This window comes from Amaranthus tricolor, chromosome 2, assembly GCF_026212465.1.
Source record: "Amaranthus tricolor cultivar Red isolate AtriRed21 chromosome 2, ASM2621246v1, whole genome shotgun sequence".
NCBI lineage: Eukaryota > Viridiplantae > Streptophyta > Magnoliopsida > Caryophyllales > Amaranthaceae > Amaranthus > Amaranthus tricolor.
In genome coordinates, this window is record NC_080048.1 from 4,581,773 (window position 1) to 4,596,755 (window position 14,983).

The 14,983-nt window shown below is 28.9% G+C and overlaps 1 protein-coding gene across 1 annotated transcript; it reads right to left on the reverse strand.

The window, feature by feature from the left end:
* Positions 1-851: 851 nt before the first annotated feature.
* LOC130805105 (protein phosphatase 2C 51-like) lies at positions 852-5,322 on the reverse strand. Its single transcript, XM_057669738.1, has 3 exons — positions 4,446-5,322; positions 1,572-1,677; positions 852-1,470 (listed from the first exon to the last, which is right to left on the reverse strand). Exons 1-3 carry the CDS (start codon positions 5,100-5,102, stop codon positions 1,148-1,150), a joined length of 1,086 nt encoding a protein of 361 aa, XP_057525721.1. The 5' UTR covers positions 5,103-5,322; the 3' UTR covers positions 852-1,147.
* Positions 5,323-14,983: the final 9,661 nt, after the last annotated feature.

A 14,983-nucleotide genomic window follows, 5' to 3' on the forward strand; every position in this document is an offset into this window, starting at 1 on the left:
ATATTCCTTGCGATGTAGACTAAGCTTTAAAGAGTAAAGAATGGAAGGTAGCAATGGAGGAGGAGATTAATGCCTTACGGAAGAATAATATGTAGGTTTGTGGGCCCGATTCCACGAGTGTCTTGTGTCCACATGAGTGGGCCACGATGAGATTATGTGGCGAATTGTCACGACCTAATATGGTATCAGAGCCGAAGGTGATTCCTGATATGATGTAGCTCACATGTGAGGAGTGTTGGAAATACTTCACATGTGAGACAAGATCCCACATCGATAAAATAGTGGGTTGTTGACTTGCATATATATTGGATGAGCTAACCTTCCTACTACCATATGGCTGGATACAATGAACCTCACCAAGTGTATGGGTAAATCAATGCTCTTGACCCGTGGGTTTGTGAGCCCGAACCCACGGGTGTCCCGTGTCCACACGAATGGGCCATGGTGAGATTATGTAATGAATTGTCACGGCCTAATAAGATACACTTTGTACTTCAACCTTCCAAGTTCCAACTTTACTTATTGGTATCATATACGAGTTAAAAAACGAATTACAAATCTAATATCAAATTTGCCGCACATAGAGCCTACAGCTTAAAAGAAATAATTGCTCCAACTGACACAATCTTATAGAATTGATGCCTTATAGAAGAAAAATTAAGACCGTCTTTAAATTTTTTAAAATTTAATGAAAAAACTATTTTTCATTTAGTTAATTTCTATGCAAGTTTAACTTTGAGCTGCTTAAAAATTGATCAACTCCTTGAGCAAAACTTTGATTTTGCAGAAGTTTTAGGAAAGCAATTGTATAGCCCTTTATTAATCTTCGACAATCCGACATTCACTAGACTTAATAACCAATTCCAGCTTTAACTCGACCTTAAAATGAATTATAAAGTATGTAAAAAACCAATGAACCCTAAAACTTGATTGCAAAAAACACCAAACCCACAATTGACCTGATGCCTATATGAACACCTCTCATTCCAACTTTATATTAGTAGAATAGATCTGTCTGAAAATTTTTGATTGTATTTCTTCTGTACAAGAAACCTCTTACAAGGTGCAACCATTACAGAGAAGGTGAAAGAATGTTAAAAATTAAGGTCATCTTTCTATGCTGACTAAACAGAAAGATAAATCTTCTTTATGAACATGTAAATCTCCTGATTCTGAAATCTACAACAATTACACTAATATTGTCCTTGCTTCCCTTAGCGATGGCTAAATCCGCAAGTAAAACTGCTGCGACTTCTGCTCGGTTATTACTAATTTTGTTAATATGGTTGAAAATCTCTTGCGGTTTAATCCGGCCGCTAAGACATCGTCTTACCACTTGACATGCAACTTCGTTAGAGATCACATCCCATAAACCATCTGTCGCAAGAATCAAAAACTCATCCGCTTCCGTCCTTTTGCTGATCATAACTTCCGGTATGGACGATACATACGGTTTTAGATAATAGTCTCCTGGAAACAAAACCCGAAGACAGCACATATGAGTTCATGGCTCGAGTATTACACAATGCTAATCGTATGGTATATGTGGAGAAGCATGCGGAGGATCATACCTATTGATCTCGAAGTCGCAAGAACTCCAAGGACACGATAGCCATTCCAGTTGATCACTCGACCACCAGCGTCTTCAATTCTAGCCAACTCGTCTGGTCTGTCGGGCTAAAATAAAGTTACGAGATGTTAGCACTATCTACTACAAAAAGTCGATAACGATAAAATTCATCTAAAAGGAAGCAGAAACCTCCGTATACAACAGCAACACCAAGAAACATGCAACCCGACTATATTGTCTACGTGGGTCTCAATGATTTATGCATCAAATTACAGAAAGGGATGGAGCCAAGAGGGGACAAACTATGCTATTGATTGCAAACATGACTTATCGTGATAAGATGGTTTCTAAGGGGGACAAACGTATGGCCCGCAGAGCTTAATCGGGTGGCCCATTTAGAGGGCACAAATCCAAAATATCTTAAGGGGGGGGGGGGGGGGGGGGGGGGGGGGGTTTGGAAGAATGCACAGCATCGCACAGAGAAAAAATCCAAATAATTGAGATTTGGTATGCAAGAATCTACTCAATTCTATTCTAATCTCACACGTAAAACCCAAAATATATTTTATTTTATCCATGATCCTTAAATTATGCACCCCTCACATGGACAGATATGTTAGCTAGTCTATCTTATTCTAATTACGCAAGTTTTTGACTCTAAGAGGTGTTTGCATTGGGGAAAAACATTCTCCTAAACAACTATATTTACATTTGACAATGACTTAAAATGAAAAAATATGGCTCACAATCAATATTCCCGCATTGATATGCGAGAGGTTTTGGATCTTATTGGAAAATTCAATACTCTCGAACTATCCACTTAATCAATTTGAGAGGTTTTGGATGTTGTGTACCAGATTCAAACGGACAGAAGGAGTATAGTTTAACGATATCCCATTTCAACTAATCATGATTCATCTTAATGAAAAGTTCAATACTCTTGAACTACACACTTTTAAGAACGCTCAAAACGTTGGCACCTAAGTTTGTTAGATAAGCTTAGATCACCAACCAACAATTAAAAGCTTAACCAATGATCTTTTAACAAACAAAATTGTAACTAATACTAGTGACTAGATCCTATGTTTAATTGTTGATGACTCACTTACTTACTCATCACCCACTCAATAACCTAATTTTAATCAAGTCTTATACTACACGATATCCTTATACGGTTAGTTAAGCTTACGCGAATCATATATCGCCAAAAGCATGGGAGAATCAAGGCCTTAATTTCTCCATATTAATTAACTATGACAATTGTATATTCTATAAGTCTATTTACTTTCACAAGTTTAAACATTACATTAACCTTTTCAAAGTCAAAATTTCTTGAGCCGGCCGACTATGCAAATTTATATATAGAAGTATATACTTTTTCCATTCCGTTTTAGTCGCTACATTTGCATGGGTACGGGAATTAAGAAAAGTAATTGACATACATTATAGCTGATTGTTTACTTTATAGAGTATAGTATTTTATTATTGTTAATTGAAAAAGAAAAAGGAAAAATAGGTTGTTAGGAAGTATATATTAAGCATATTAACATGAAACTTTTAGTCAATTTTGAACTTAAATCAATAAATTACTTTTCCATTCACAATGTTCTGGTTACATATTATGTTTTTTTGATGAGGGTTTCCTATTATTAATATATTTTTTTTAAAAAAGTTTTTCTAATTGGTTGAGAAAATAGATAAAACAATTTCATTAGTCCATTAATTTAATACAAATTTACAAGATTGTTAAAAGTTCCTTATTATCACTTGCCCAAAACTTGACCAAATACAATTGCTTAATTCGTGTCACTTTAAATTTGCATTCTATATGATTTGAAAAGCTCTCACACGTAATGGATATGCCAGAATTGTGAGAGAATTTCTTTGGAATTTCTATTTTCTAGAATTTTCATTGAAATGTCTTTTTTCTTAAAATTTCACATTTATATACTTATTTGGTGGACTTTATTTGAGCAAGCATAATTTCAATTACCAGTGTCAATTACAAATTCTTCAACCATACAATAAATACCATTTCCAAGTAAATTCATGGAATTTAAGCTCTAAGAATAAATAATGACTAGAACAGTTTAACATTTTCATTAGAAATTATAGCTTAATAACTTGCATTTGCACAATTGCTCATAACTGTACATGACCAATTAATGGGTCTGTTTGACAAATTACCGGTAGTTTGACAAATTGCAAAATATATTACCGATAAGTCAGTTGTTTTTATTGAGAAAATTGAGTACAAAATTATTTGTTGATTTTTGTCTTTATATTACAGAGTAAGAAGGTTAACAGCAAAAAATTAGTAAAATATAATAATTAGCAGCTTTTTAGTTTTGATTTAAAGGCCAACTACCTTAAAAAGTAACAAGTATTTTTAAATTAAATTTTAATTATAAAATCATTAATAAAAATCTGAGAATGACTAACAATAAATTTCGATTAATTTTAAATTTTCAAATGAAATTATGATTTTCAATATGACCTTAAAAGAATACTTTCTTTAATTTTTTTTAATTATCTCATTTTTTTTATTGGGTCTATTTTTATTTTAGAACATAATTTTTAAATCAAATTGTCCAAATATCATTCATATAATTATGAAAACACCCTTATTCTTTTTAATAAACTACACTATTTAACCCGTATACTATTTAAGGTAATCCCCCATTTTCTTAATATTTGTGCCCAATTTAGATGGGACAATTTAAAAGAATTAGAGGGGTATTTCTTTATTTAACCAAAAAAAAGCCTGAAGGAAAAAATAATAATTCCAAACACCCGAATAGCTATTGAAATTCATAACAAAACAAAATTATTATCACATTAAACCATTATCATTAATTCATTATCATAAAATTACCTTATGATCAACGGACAAAGGAACAGCAACACCGTTACGACAAATAACAGCCCTAGAATCTCCACAATTAGCCACAACAACCTCTTCCCTCCCTACAACAGCAACCACTACTGTAGACCCCACCGTCATTTCTTCGACATTATCTGCTCTCCCTCCTCCTCTTCCAACTTCTTCATCCATTCTCGCAAAACACTTACCCATCACCTTCTCCCAATCAACATTTTCTTTATCTTCATCGCAACCGTTAATCTTCATCCGCGTCTCACATCTCTCCATCTCTTCTAGAAGAATCGAGTGCATCCGATCCCTACACGCTTCCGCAACTTGACTACCTCCATGACCGTCGTACACACCGAAGTAATCGTACTTTCTAGAAACTAAATCTTTCTCGACAGTAATTGCGTCTTCCATTTCTCTTCTCCTTCCCATCACCGACACGGCACCGTGCACTCCGCTGCACGTGCTTCCTTGTGAATAGTAGTTATCCTCATTTGAAGGTGTTACGACGCCGTTTTTAGTTTCTTGGCAAGATGATTTAAGTCGTTGGATCTCTACTCTTCGACGGCGGGAGATCTTGGCTTTTTGAGGGTCTGTGTTAGTTGCGTGTTCCGGCGAGGAGGATATTCCTTCCGGCAAGGAGATTTCGTTGAGTGTCATATCATATATATCAATTTTAAAATTTAATCAAAATTAAAAAGTGAAAATTTTGTAGAAAATTAAATTTGGATTATAAAGAATGGTTGATACATATATAGTGATATTTCCGGTGAAATGAAACGTAAGAAATTTGATATTTTATTATTTTATTATTTTAATGGTTTTGTAAAATGAAAAAGAGGAAGGAGGGATTGTTTTGTCGCCACGTGCTTTATGGTGCGGCGGTCATAGCTGGGGAAATGAACCCCAACAGCTGAATATAATGAAGAAAGACGTGGACGGCTAAGATTGAAAGAGGAAAACCACGTGGAGAGTACATCGGACGGATTGATACAGGGGAAAGGAAAAATGGGACCGGTTTAGATTTGTGGGGTTATAACGTGGCAATAGCTTAGTCGTGATCGTTATCTTTTGCTTTTCATCTATTGCTTGCATTTGAAACACAAAATATTACTACTCCCTACGATTTTTTCTTTCCATTTGGATCGAGGACAGTGGCGGATCCAGGAATTTCAAATTGGGTACAAAATACGAATGTCATGTTGTGCGTATAATCGAATAAATTTTTTTTAAAAAATAAAAAAATTACAACACATAATAGAATCAATAGTTAAAGTCTTACAATCCAAAATAACAATAAAAGTCTTACAATACTTAAAGTCTTACACTAATACACTTCAAAATTACAAATAACAAGCAAAGCAAAATGCGACATCTTTTTCAACACTATATTCAAGCCAATCCCATTTTTTGAACCAATTGACACTAAAACGGCGTAAACCACCTACTTGTTTTTGAGGGAAAACATGTGTTTTTGCTTGGCAAAGTTTTTTAAGAATATAAGCTCTCATAACCGGATTTCTTTCATTTGGGGATAATCCATTATGTTTTTTCTCAATTCCGGGTCATGAGGAAGAAGTTCAACATCATACACCCAATCATCATCCAATGGTTCATCACAATCATCATCCAATGGTTCATCACAAGCACTTGAACCACCTACTTCCATATTAACATCTTGAGTTGGAGGGGAACTTAAAGGAGAAGGAGGAGAGTCAATGGTTTCGTTAAATGATCCTTGGGATTTCATTCTTTTAAACAAGAATTCACGAAGATTGGGTTGTTTATCCTCGGCTTTTAACTTCTTTGAACTTGAACTACTTGACATTTCCTAATTAAATTAAATACAACAATCTATTCTAAGTGTCAATTCTAATAAATAACAAGTAACAACTAAACTTGCAAGTCAGAAATCACAATTAAATTAACTAATTAACATTTAACAAACAAATAAGAAGCTCAATCATGGACCAACAACATCAAATCAAGTATTCAACTATGAACTAATCAACTATATATTCAAGTAATCAAGTAATAATCAAATTAAGTATCTAAATTTAACCAACAAACAATGAAACAAATCAGTAAATCAACCAATTTATTTCATTTAGCGTTATAATTTTTTTATCTGCTTAAAAACTATTTATTGGATCATTAGTCATTTAAAACATTCTCTAACAATTTTTTTTTAATAATGATATTTATTTGTCCAGCAACTCTTTTTTCATTTATAAAGTGATTTAAATCTTCAACAGTTCTTTTTTCATTCATGGTCTGAATTAATCCCTATTCTTAATACTTAAAAATTTTAGAAAATCCCAACACTATTTGTTACTGTTTATAACTCATAATTTGAGTTTTTAAACAGTAACGAACAGTACTCCATTCCTATACCCTTTCAGCTGCTTCTTTCCTCTACTCCATTTCTTTCCCCTACTCCATTTCTTTCCCATTTCATCTGCTTCTTTTCCAATTTCCATCTTGCTTCTTTCTTATTTTCCATTTCATTTGCTTCTTTTCAGACTATTTCCCATTTCATCTCCATTTCCCATATGGTCTTTTCTTTGTTTGATTTTTTTTTCTCTTTTTTATTTTTCAAACTGGGGGTACAACCGTACCCCCTTGTCAATCAATTGAGTCCGCCACTGATTAAGGAAGAAACTAAAAAGAGTATTTTCTTTCCATTTGAAATATGAAAAAAATTAAAAAGAATATTGATGAATAATAATATTTTATTAAAAGTCATTATTAATTGAAATAAATAGAAATAATCATTAATATAGCTTGAAATTATAAAAAAGAGTGAAATATTTAGTAAAAAGAAAAAATAGTTAAATGGGAGGAAATATACTACTCCATAATATCAAATAATCAAGTAATTTTTAATATTAAATTGTAAATCTATAATGATCTTTTAGATTAATATGCTAGACAAATGAGGTTATTTTTATCCATAACAATATCCAAAAATAGAAATATTCATAATGGGAAGAACTTTGTAAAATTTTTTTGAGAAACTTGAGAAGAACAAATAAAAAACAGAGGCAATATTTAATCTTAAAAAATGTGTTCAAGTCTTAATATCTAACAATGCATTTCATGAAAAATTATTAAATCAAAATGAATCTTGAAATTATCACAGTAATGTATTTTAAGTTGTAAAAATTTCAATATTAGTTTACTTTAGACCCTATTCAGTTCATTTAAAAAAATAAATAATTATTATTTTCTCTGTTTTCTTTGTTTGTCCACATTAAAGAGAAATTTAAATTAGATTTTTAAAGTATATATCGAAGATAAAATATATTCATATGAGATCTTATTAGATTTGTCTTGATGTAAAGTTTTTTAATATATAATTTTTATTATTTTTTACGATGCGTACTTAGAGATATTAAAGGTTAAAATTTGCTAAAAAATGCGTGCAAAAGTTATAGTAGAAAAACAAAAAAGAACGGAGGGAATAAAATTTAATTTTAATAAATAAAAATCAAAAATCAGTTTTTGATGAGCAAATATCAATTAATCAGTAAAAATTAATTACAATCAATAATATTAAAAATTAGTTTTAATAAGTACATTTCAGTTATAATTTTATAACTAAAAATCAATTACTATCAGTTTAAATCAATTTCAATAAATAAAAATCAGTTTCAATAATTGAAAATCAGTATAACATTAAAAATAAATTTTGATTAATAAAAATCAAATGAACTAAATTGGACTTAAATAATATTTATGGTAATAAAAATTTTATTTACTTTGTTAATAAATTTAATTGTTTCCATCATAATTAGAATTTTTTTATTTGTAGAGATTCTATAACCTATATACGAATAAAGAATTAAAAAAATAAAAATATAGTTTTGTTAGAAAATGAACTAAATTGGATCTTGATAGGCATCGGGTAGAACATAGATTGGGTGGAGCCCCACCCGATAAAGATGTGTACTGTTCGTTCAATCATCCAAATTCAATCTACCCGCCAATAAATCAATTAGTTGTACTGGATTTTTTTTCAGTAGGTTTTAGCAATGATGGTAGGTAATGAATTTCATTGCAGTATGTTTGGGGATCACACATATAAAAATAATTTATAGCTCGACTTTCATGCTAATTATTTTAAATACTCTCTTCCATGATTATATGTCTTATTTATTTTTTAATATTATTCATTAATTAATTCTAGTTTGTAATTTGTTTCAATCTATAAATTAAAATACAGTTAAATGAAATTTTAATTGTTTTGAATCAATATAATTTTTAACCAAATATAACTAGAAATATTTAAAATTAAAATATTACATTGATAAGTGTACCTAGCTAGATGAGAAATCTGATTATAATAAGAATAGTGTAATGTCTGTGCAATATACGAGATTTTTAAAATTTTTAAATATACAATAATTTAACTATTTAAATAATTTTTTGGTAGCATAATTATTTATTATTCAGATAAAAAAAGGCAATTTAATAATTATTTTAAATATTTACAGATCAAAGTAGATAATTCAATAGTAGTCCCATATGAATTATATGTAAAATTTACATACTAAAATCTAATTAAAGCAAAAAGTCAACATTGAAGACTCTAGAGTAAATACTAGTTGAACAAATAAAGTTGTTGAAATAAAAGTCCTTTTAAGTAGAAGTAGAAATAAAAACAAAAACATTTACATTCTAGAGTAATTAATAACTGTCAATTGAGCAAATAAAAAAAAATAATATTTACTTAAAATAAAGTATGATTTAAAGTAACACGTTACAAGTAATTAGAATTTCTCAACTCTTATTTTACATCCGTCATGTGTCAATGTAAAGAAAACAATGCATTATTTTGTAGAGCATAGATAATTGTAAAAGTTTGGAGCTAAAGAAAGCATGTATATATAGGGATTGTATATGTATTTATGATGATCTTATTGAATTATAAATTTTAAAATTTCGTGTAATAAACGTGAATATATATATATATATATATATATATATATATATATATAAATATATATATATATATATATATATATATATATATAATAATAATAATAATAATAATAATAATAATAATAATAATAATAATAATAATAATAATAAATTTAGAAAAATTATTAAAATACATTAGGAATTAAATTAATCTACAAAATTTAGATCCGATCTAAACAAATTTGATTGTAACATAAGAAATTATAACACCAATAATTGATAAACTCTCTCCGTTTTTTTAGGTCCACTTTAAGAAAGAAATTTAAATTAGATTTTTGAAATAATATTTATGTGAGATCTTGTTAGATTTTTCTTGATGTAAAGTTTTTAATATATAATTTTTATAATTTTTTATAATGCATATTTAGAGATTTTAAGGCTTAAAATTTACTAAAAAATGCGTATAAAAGGTAAAGTGGACAAAAAAAACGAAAAGAATATAAATATTAAGAACTGATAACAATCATTAAATTATTTGAATATAATCAAATAAGACAAAATAAGAGAAATATGTATGGTTAAAATTTTGAAAAGTAATTAAAATACTACTCTCCTAGAAATAAATTTATTACTTCTACAACCTAATTAAAATGATAGACAAAATAGATTGTTTGACAGTGTTTTAGGGATTACCGAATTTAGGATATTTTGATATTAAATCTTTAAAATTCTGAAACAGTGGAATGCCGTAACGTTGATTGCTATGAGATTCTGATAATCAAGAGGAGTGTTACGTGTCGCTTTGATCAGGTTGGTCGGTCCCCCTGCGTGGAGCCGTGGAGCTCATTTTTTCAGTATTTTCTGTTGCTTATTTCTGCTACTCAATGTTGTTGATGTACTCCTGTTCTCAAAGACTTCCTCTACTCTAAATAGTCACCACTCACCCCACACCCCCAAGGATTCCCTCTAATATTCATCTTTTAAGTTTATTTTATATTTACAATTAATATATAAGAAAAAATATAGTTAAATGAGATCTTGTTTGAATCGTCTAATTGAATACTTTCACAAAATCAATTTGTTATAATTTTTAGTTAAGCATCGCTTAAGATATAAATGATCAAAGTTACGCATTGAATTGCGTAAAAAATGAAATGTAGTAAGTATAATGAAGCGGAGGAAGTACTAGTTACAAAAGAAATACAGTTAAGTGAAATCTTATTTAAATTGTCTAATCACATAGTTTCATCGTGTCAAATTTTTATGATTTTTAATTAATGATTAAAATTACGTGTCGGATTGCGTAAAAAGTAAAAAAGTATGAGACAACATTATTATGAGATAAGGTTATACAATCAGTTGTTTAATTTATTATTTTAAGAATATAAATAATTACTTTAAGGTTATAAGTAGACCAGGCAAAACGGTCGGCCGGACGGGTTATGGGTCAGATCAAGTTCGGTCGGGTCATTTTCGGGTCTAGTCATTCTGGGGTCGGGTCATTTTCGGGTCGGGTCACTCTCGCTTCCGGGCGGTCGGTCTAGCCCAACAGGTTATGACTTATAAAATTTAAAATTTGATTTTTCCATTTTTCATTATTTATGAAACTTTTTTTAATAAAAAAATTATTTCTCATCTCTCTGACATTGATCCACATATCAATTGATACAATATTAAAGTCTTATGTGATTGAATTCAAGTTATAAGAAACCAGTAATTGCGACGCTTGTGTTTTAAACTTTAAATCTCTATGTATAGCTGGATTTGTAAGATACGTGTCACATTAGAGAATCAGATGTACGATTTTCAAAAAATAGTTGGTATGTCAGGTTCATTTAATTCCAAGGAAAATAGGAGAATTAATACTTATTTTGAAAGACTTGTAAGATACGCGATTCATAAAAGTTATAGTGTATATTAAAGTTATAACGTTAGATAAATATGACCTTAAACATCTTCTCATTTCCTCATAAAAAGTATCTTCATAGTTTCATGTTGGAAAGATATAAAAATAACTATGTACTTATTTCAACTTATAAGATAAGCATTTAATAATTTAGGGTAACAACATTCCTTTTCTGAAAAGCTCAATCAAATGTGTAAAACGTTCTTATAAATTATATCGATTTGCTTACTGAGACGTAGAAGAATTAAAAACTCATTTGACTGATTTAACAAGATATATGTACTCAAGCAAGATGATTTTAACATCCTTTTTTTAAAGAAAAATAATTACAATGGATAAAAAGACGTTAAATGCGTGTTTTTTGAGATCTATTGATGAGTTTTAAGGTTCAAGTGATATACTTAATATGTTGAGATACTTTGAAAACTAAAATTTTATTTGAAATGAATTCTAACATTTAGATTACTCTAAAATTTGATATTGGAACTGTCAAAACAGGTCGGTCGGGCCATTTTCTTTCGGATAATTATGGGGTCCGTCATGTTTTGGGTTAAGTCGCTTTTCGGATCGGTGGGGTTCGGATTTTGTCGGGTCGGGTCCCGAGTTCATTTTCGGGTCGGATCAAATTTTTCCAGGTTTAGTTATAAGTAATCATTTAAGAATTATGACAATAAATCTAACCACCCAAAATTACAATTCATCGATCATTTTAAAACAGTAAGTGAACATTGGGCATGTCGGCATGATCTCACTGTGAAACCTTCTCATATGAGAATTTGTGATTTTTGTTTGGAAAATTAAAATTGAAAAATCTCACATTCATTATATCTAATAACGAACAAAAATTATACTGTTATATCATTTATGTATCTTAATATGGGCAATCGTTCCATATTTAAGTTATCAAGTTGAATTGATCGAACTTTGATATTTACTTATTAGAATTTGGGCAAATTATAAACTATTCGAAAAACCATAAATTTACTTATGCTAAAAAAATTGATTTTTTGAAAAATAGACGTCTTCGTTGGAGATTCGAAAATCCAAGTTGAAAGACATAAATTCGAGTCCAGGTGTAAAAGTCCGACTTTTATCTAAAACAAAATCAAAATAAGTATAATCCCATTTGAATCATTTAATAGCTATTATTGGATTATCCTCCCAGATTCCGAAATTAAATTCCATCCCTATTCATTATGATGTATGCGCATGGATATTTTTCCAGATATTAACTTTTATATTAAAAATATACATAGTTTTTGGACAAAATTTTAGTAAATTAGATAAATTTTAACCGATAAATTATACTGTTTTTAGTTATAATTAGTGGTAATGTACAAAAATTTTTAAATTTTCATCAAAAACCATGTATTTTTATATAAATGTAAACCAACTTTAGATCAAATCATCAGTCAACAAATCAATTGATTAAAAGTTTAAATTGTTTATAAATTTAGTTTAATGAAGCTTGAATTCGAGCTCAGGTTTAGTGACTACAAGCATAAATTAGCTAAATGTAAAATTAATTACTCATTTTGACCAAACTTTTAAAAAAGTGCTCCTTAAGGATGATCGAGACGTTTGTTTTTATGAAAAAAGGATCTTTATAATTAATAATAAAAACGTAAATATAGTAAAATTCTTACCTTTTATCTACCGGTGGAAAAGTTAGAAGCTATATTTTTGCTATATGTAATTATTTAATATATTTTAATATTTAATACAATTTTATTATATTCCTCCGAATTATTAATATTTTGCAGTAATAACAATAATAACAACAACAATAATAATAATAATAACACATAAAAATAAGTAATAATAATAATAATAATAATAATAATAATAATAATAATAATAACAACGTTGTAATAATACTAATAATAACAATAATAATAATACTAATACTAATAATAATAATAATAATAATAATAATAATAATAATAATAATAATAATAATAATAATAATAATAATAATAATAATAATCATAATGAAAATAACAATAATAATAATAATAATAATAATAATAATAATAATAATTAAAAAACAATACTGCAAGCCGATTTTTTCCTTACTGCAGCACGCAAACTTTTTTCATTTCCAAGGCCTAGCGACCAACCAGCGACCAGAGTGCTTTAGCGACCAACCAGCGACCACACTGGCGGTCGCTAAATACTGATTATAAAAGCCGTGTATTCTGCTCTCATTTCTCATTTCCCACAACTCTATCTTCACTTACCTTATACTTCTTCATTCCTTATACGCGTTATTATCTTTCCAACTCTATTTTTTCTTTTCATCCATTAATCTCAATCTCTATTTATTTTCTTTTCTTTCTTAATCTCATCCTCATCATTTTGGGGTTACAACTTATTTTCAACTCTAAAATTCTCATCTTGTTATTAAAAGGTTAGTATTTATTATATATTTTTTTGTATTTTTTCAATGTTCTTGATGATTATGATAATATTTTGTTTCATGATGCCTTTTTTTTGTTTTTTTAATCAATTCCGAATTATGGTATAACTTGAGCATGTTTATTGTTATTTTTTTTTCCTAGATTTTGTTTTATGTTATTTTCGACATATTTTTATGTTTTTTTTTAATATTTTCGAATAATGGCATTTTTGAAACATGTTTAGTGCTAATATTTTCCAGTTTTTTCTTATATTCATATTTAGTTTTAAATCGTTTTTTTTTAATATTTCAAGAACAATCGAAAGGTCAAAGAGTCACAGCCTATGGAGTTCAATAATCAATTATGGGAAACGGTGCAAATGGGAAATGAAGTTCAATAATCAATTAAGGAAACCGGTGCAAATGCGAAATGTTCAGACTGTCTATGAGACTCACCAAAGGCTGACTGAACAAATTCAAAGAAAACGAGAACTCTTTTTTAAAATTCATTCAATCCCATCTCAATTTGTAACAACCCCCTCTTCCAAATGAATGATTAAATATATGTACTTTTTGTGACTTTGTACATAAACTTTAATTATATATATATATATATATATATATATATATATATATATATATATATATATATATATATATATATATATATATATATATATATATATATATTTCCAGCTCTTTATTTTTATTTACTTGTTTTATGTGTATATATATATTTATCTTAATATTACAACAAATATTATATATATATATATATATATATATATATATATATATATATATATATATATATATATATATATATATATGTATACTAGTAAATAAAATAGGCGACAGTTGGCGACGGAAAGCGGGTCGCTAAGCAGGCTGATAGGCAGGCGACGACACAGCTACGACATGGTGGTCGCCCGGTGGCGACTAAATAGCTAGAAGATAGTGGTCGCCAGTTTGGCGACGGGATTCGGGTCGCAAATTGGTCGCTAAGAAAAGGCGAGGAAATGGCGTCCATTTTGAGATTAGCGACGAAAGGAATAGCGACCACCTTGTATCTCGTCGCCCGCCCGTTGCCAAACCTACTTTTTGATCGTTTAGCTATCAAATGGCGATGAAATGGTTTGTCGCCATTTTATTATTTTTTTGTAGTGTAAAATAATAAATCCTATGCATAAAAAAAATATTAAATAAGATATTAAAAATCAAAATGACCGAAACTAATTATATTTAAAACATGTAATATAAAGATTCTTAAAAAACAATAAATAAAACTGATGAATGAAATATAAAAAATGGACA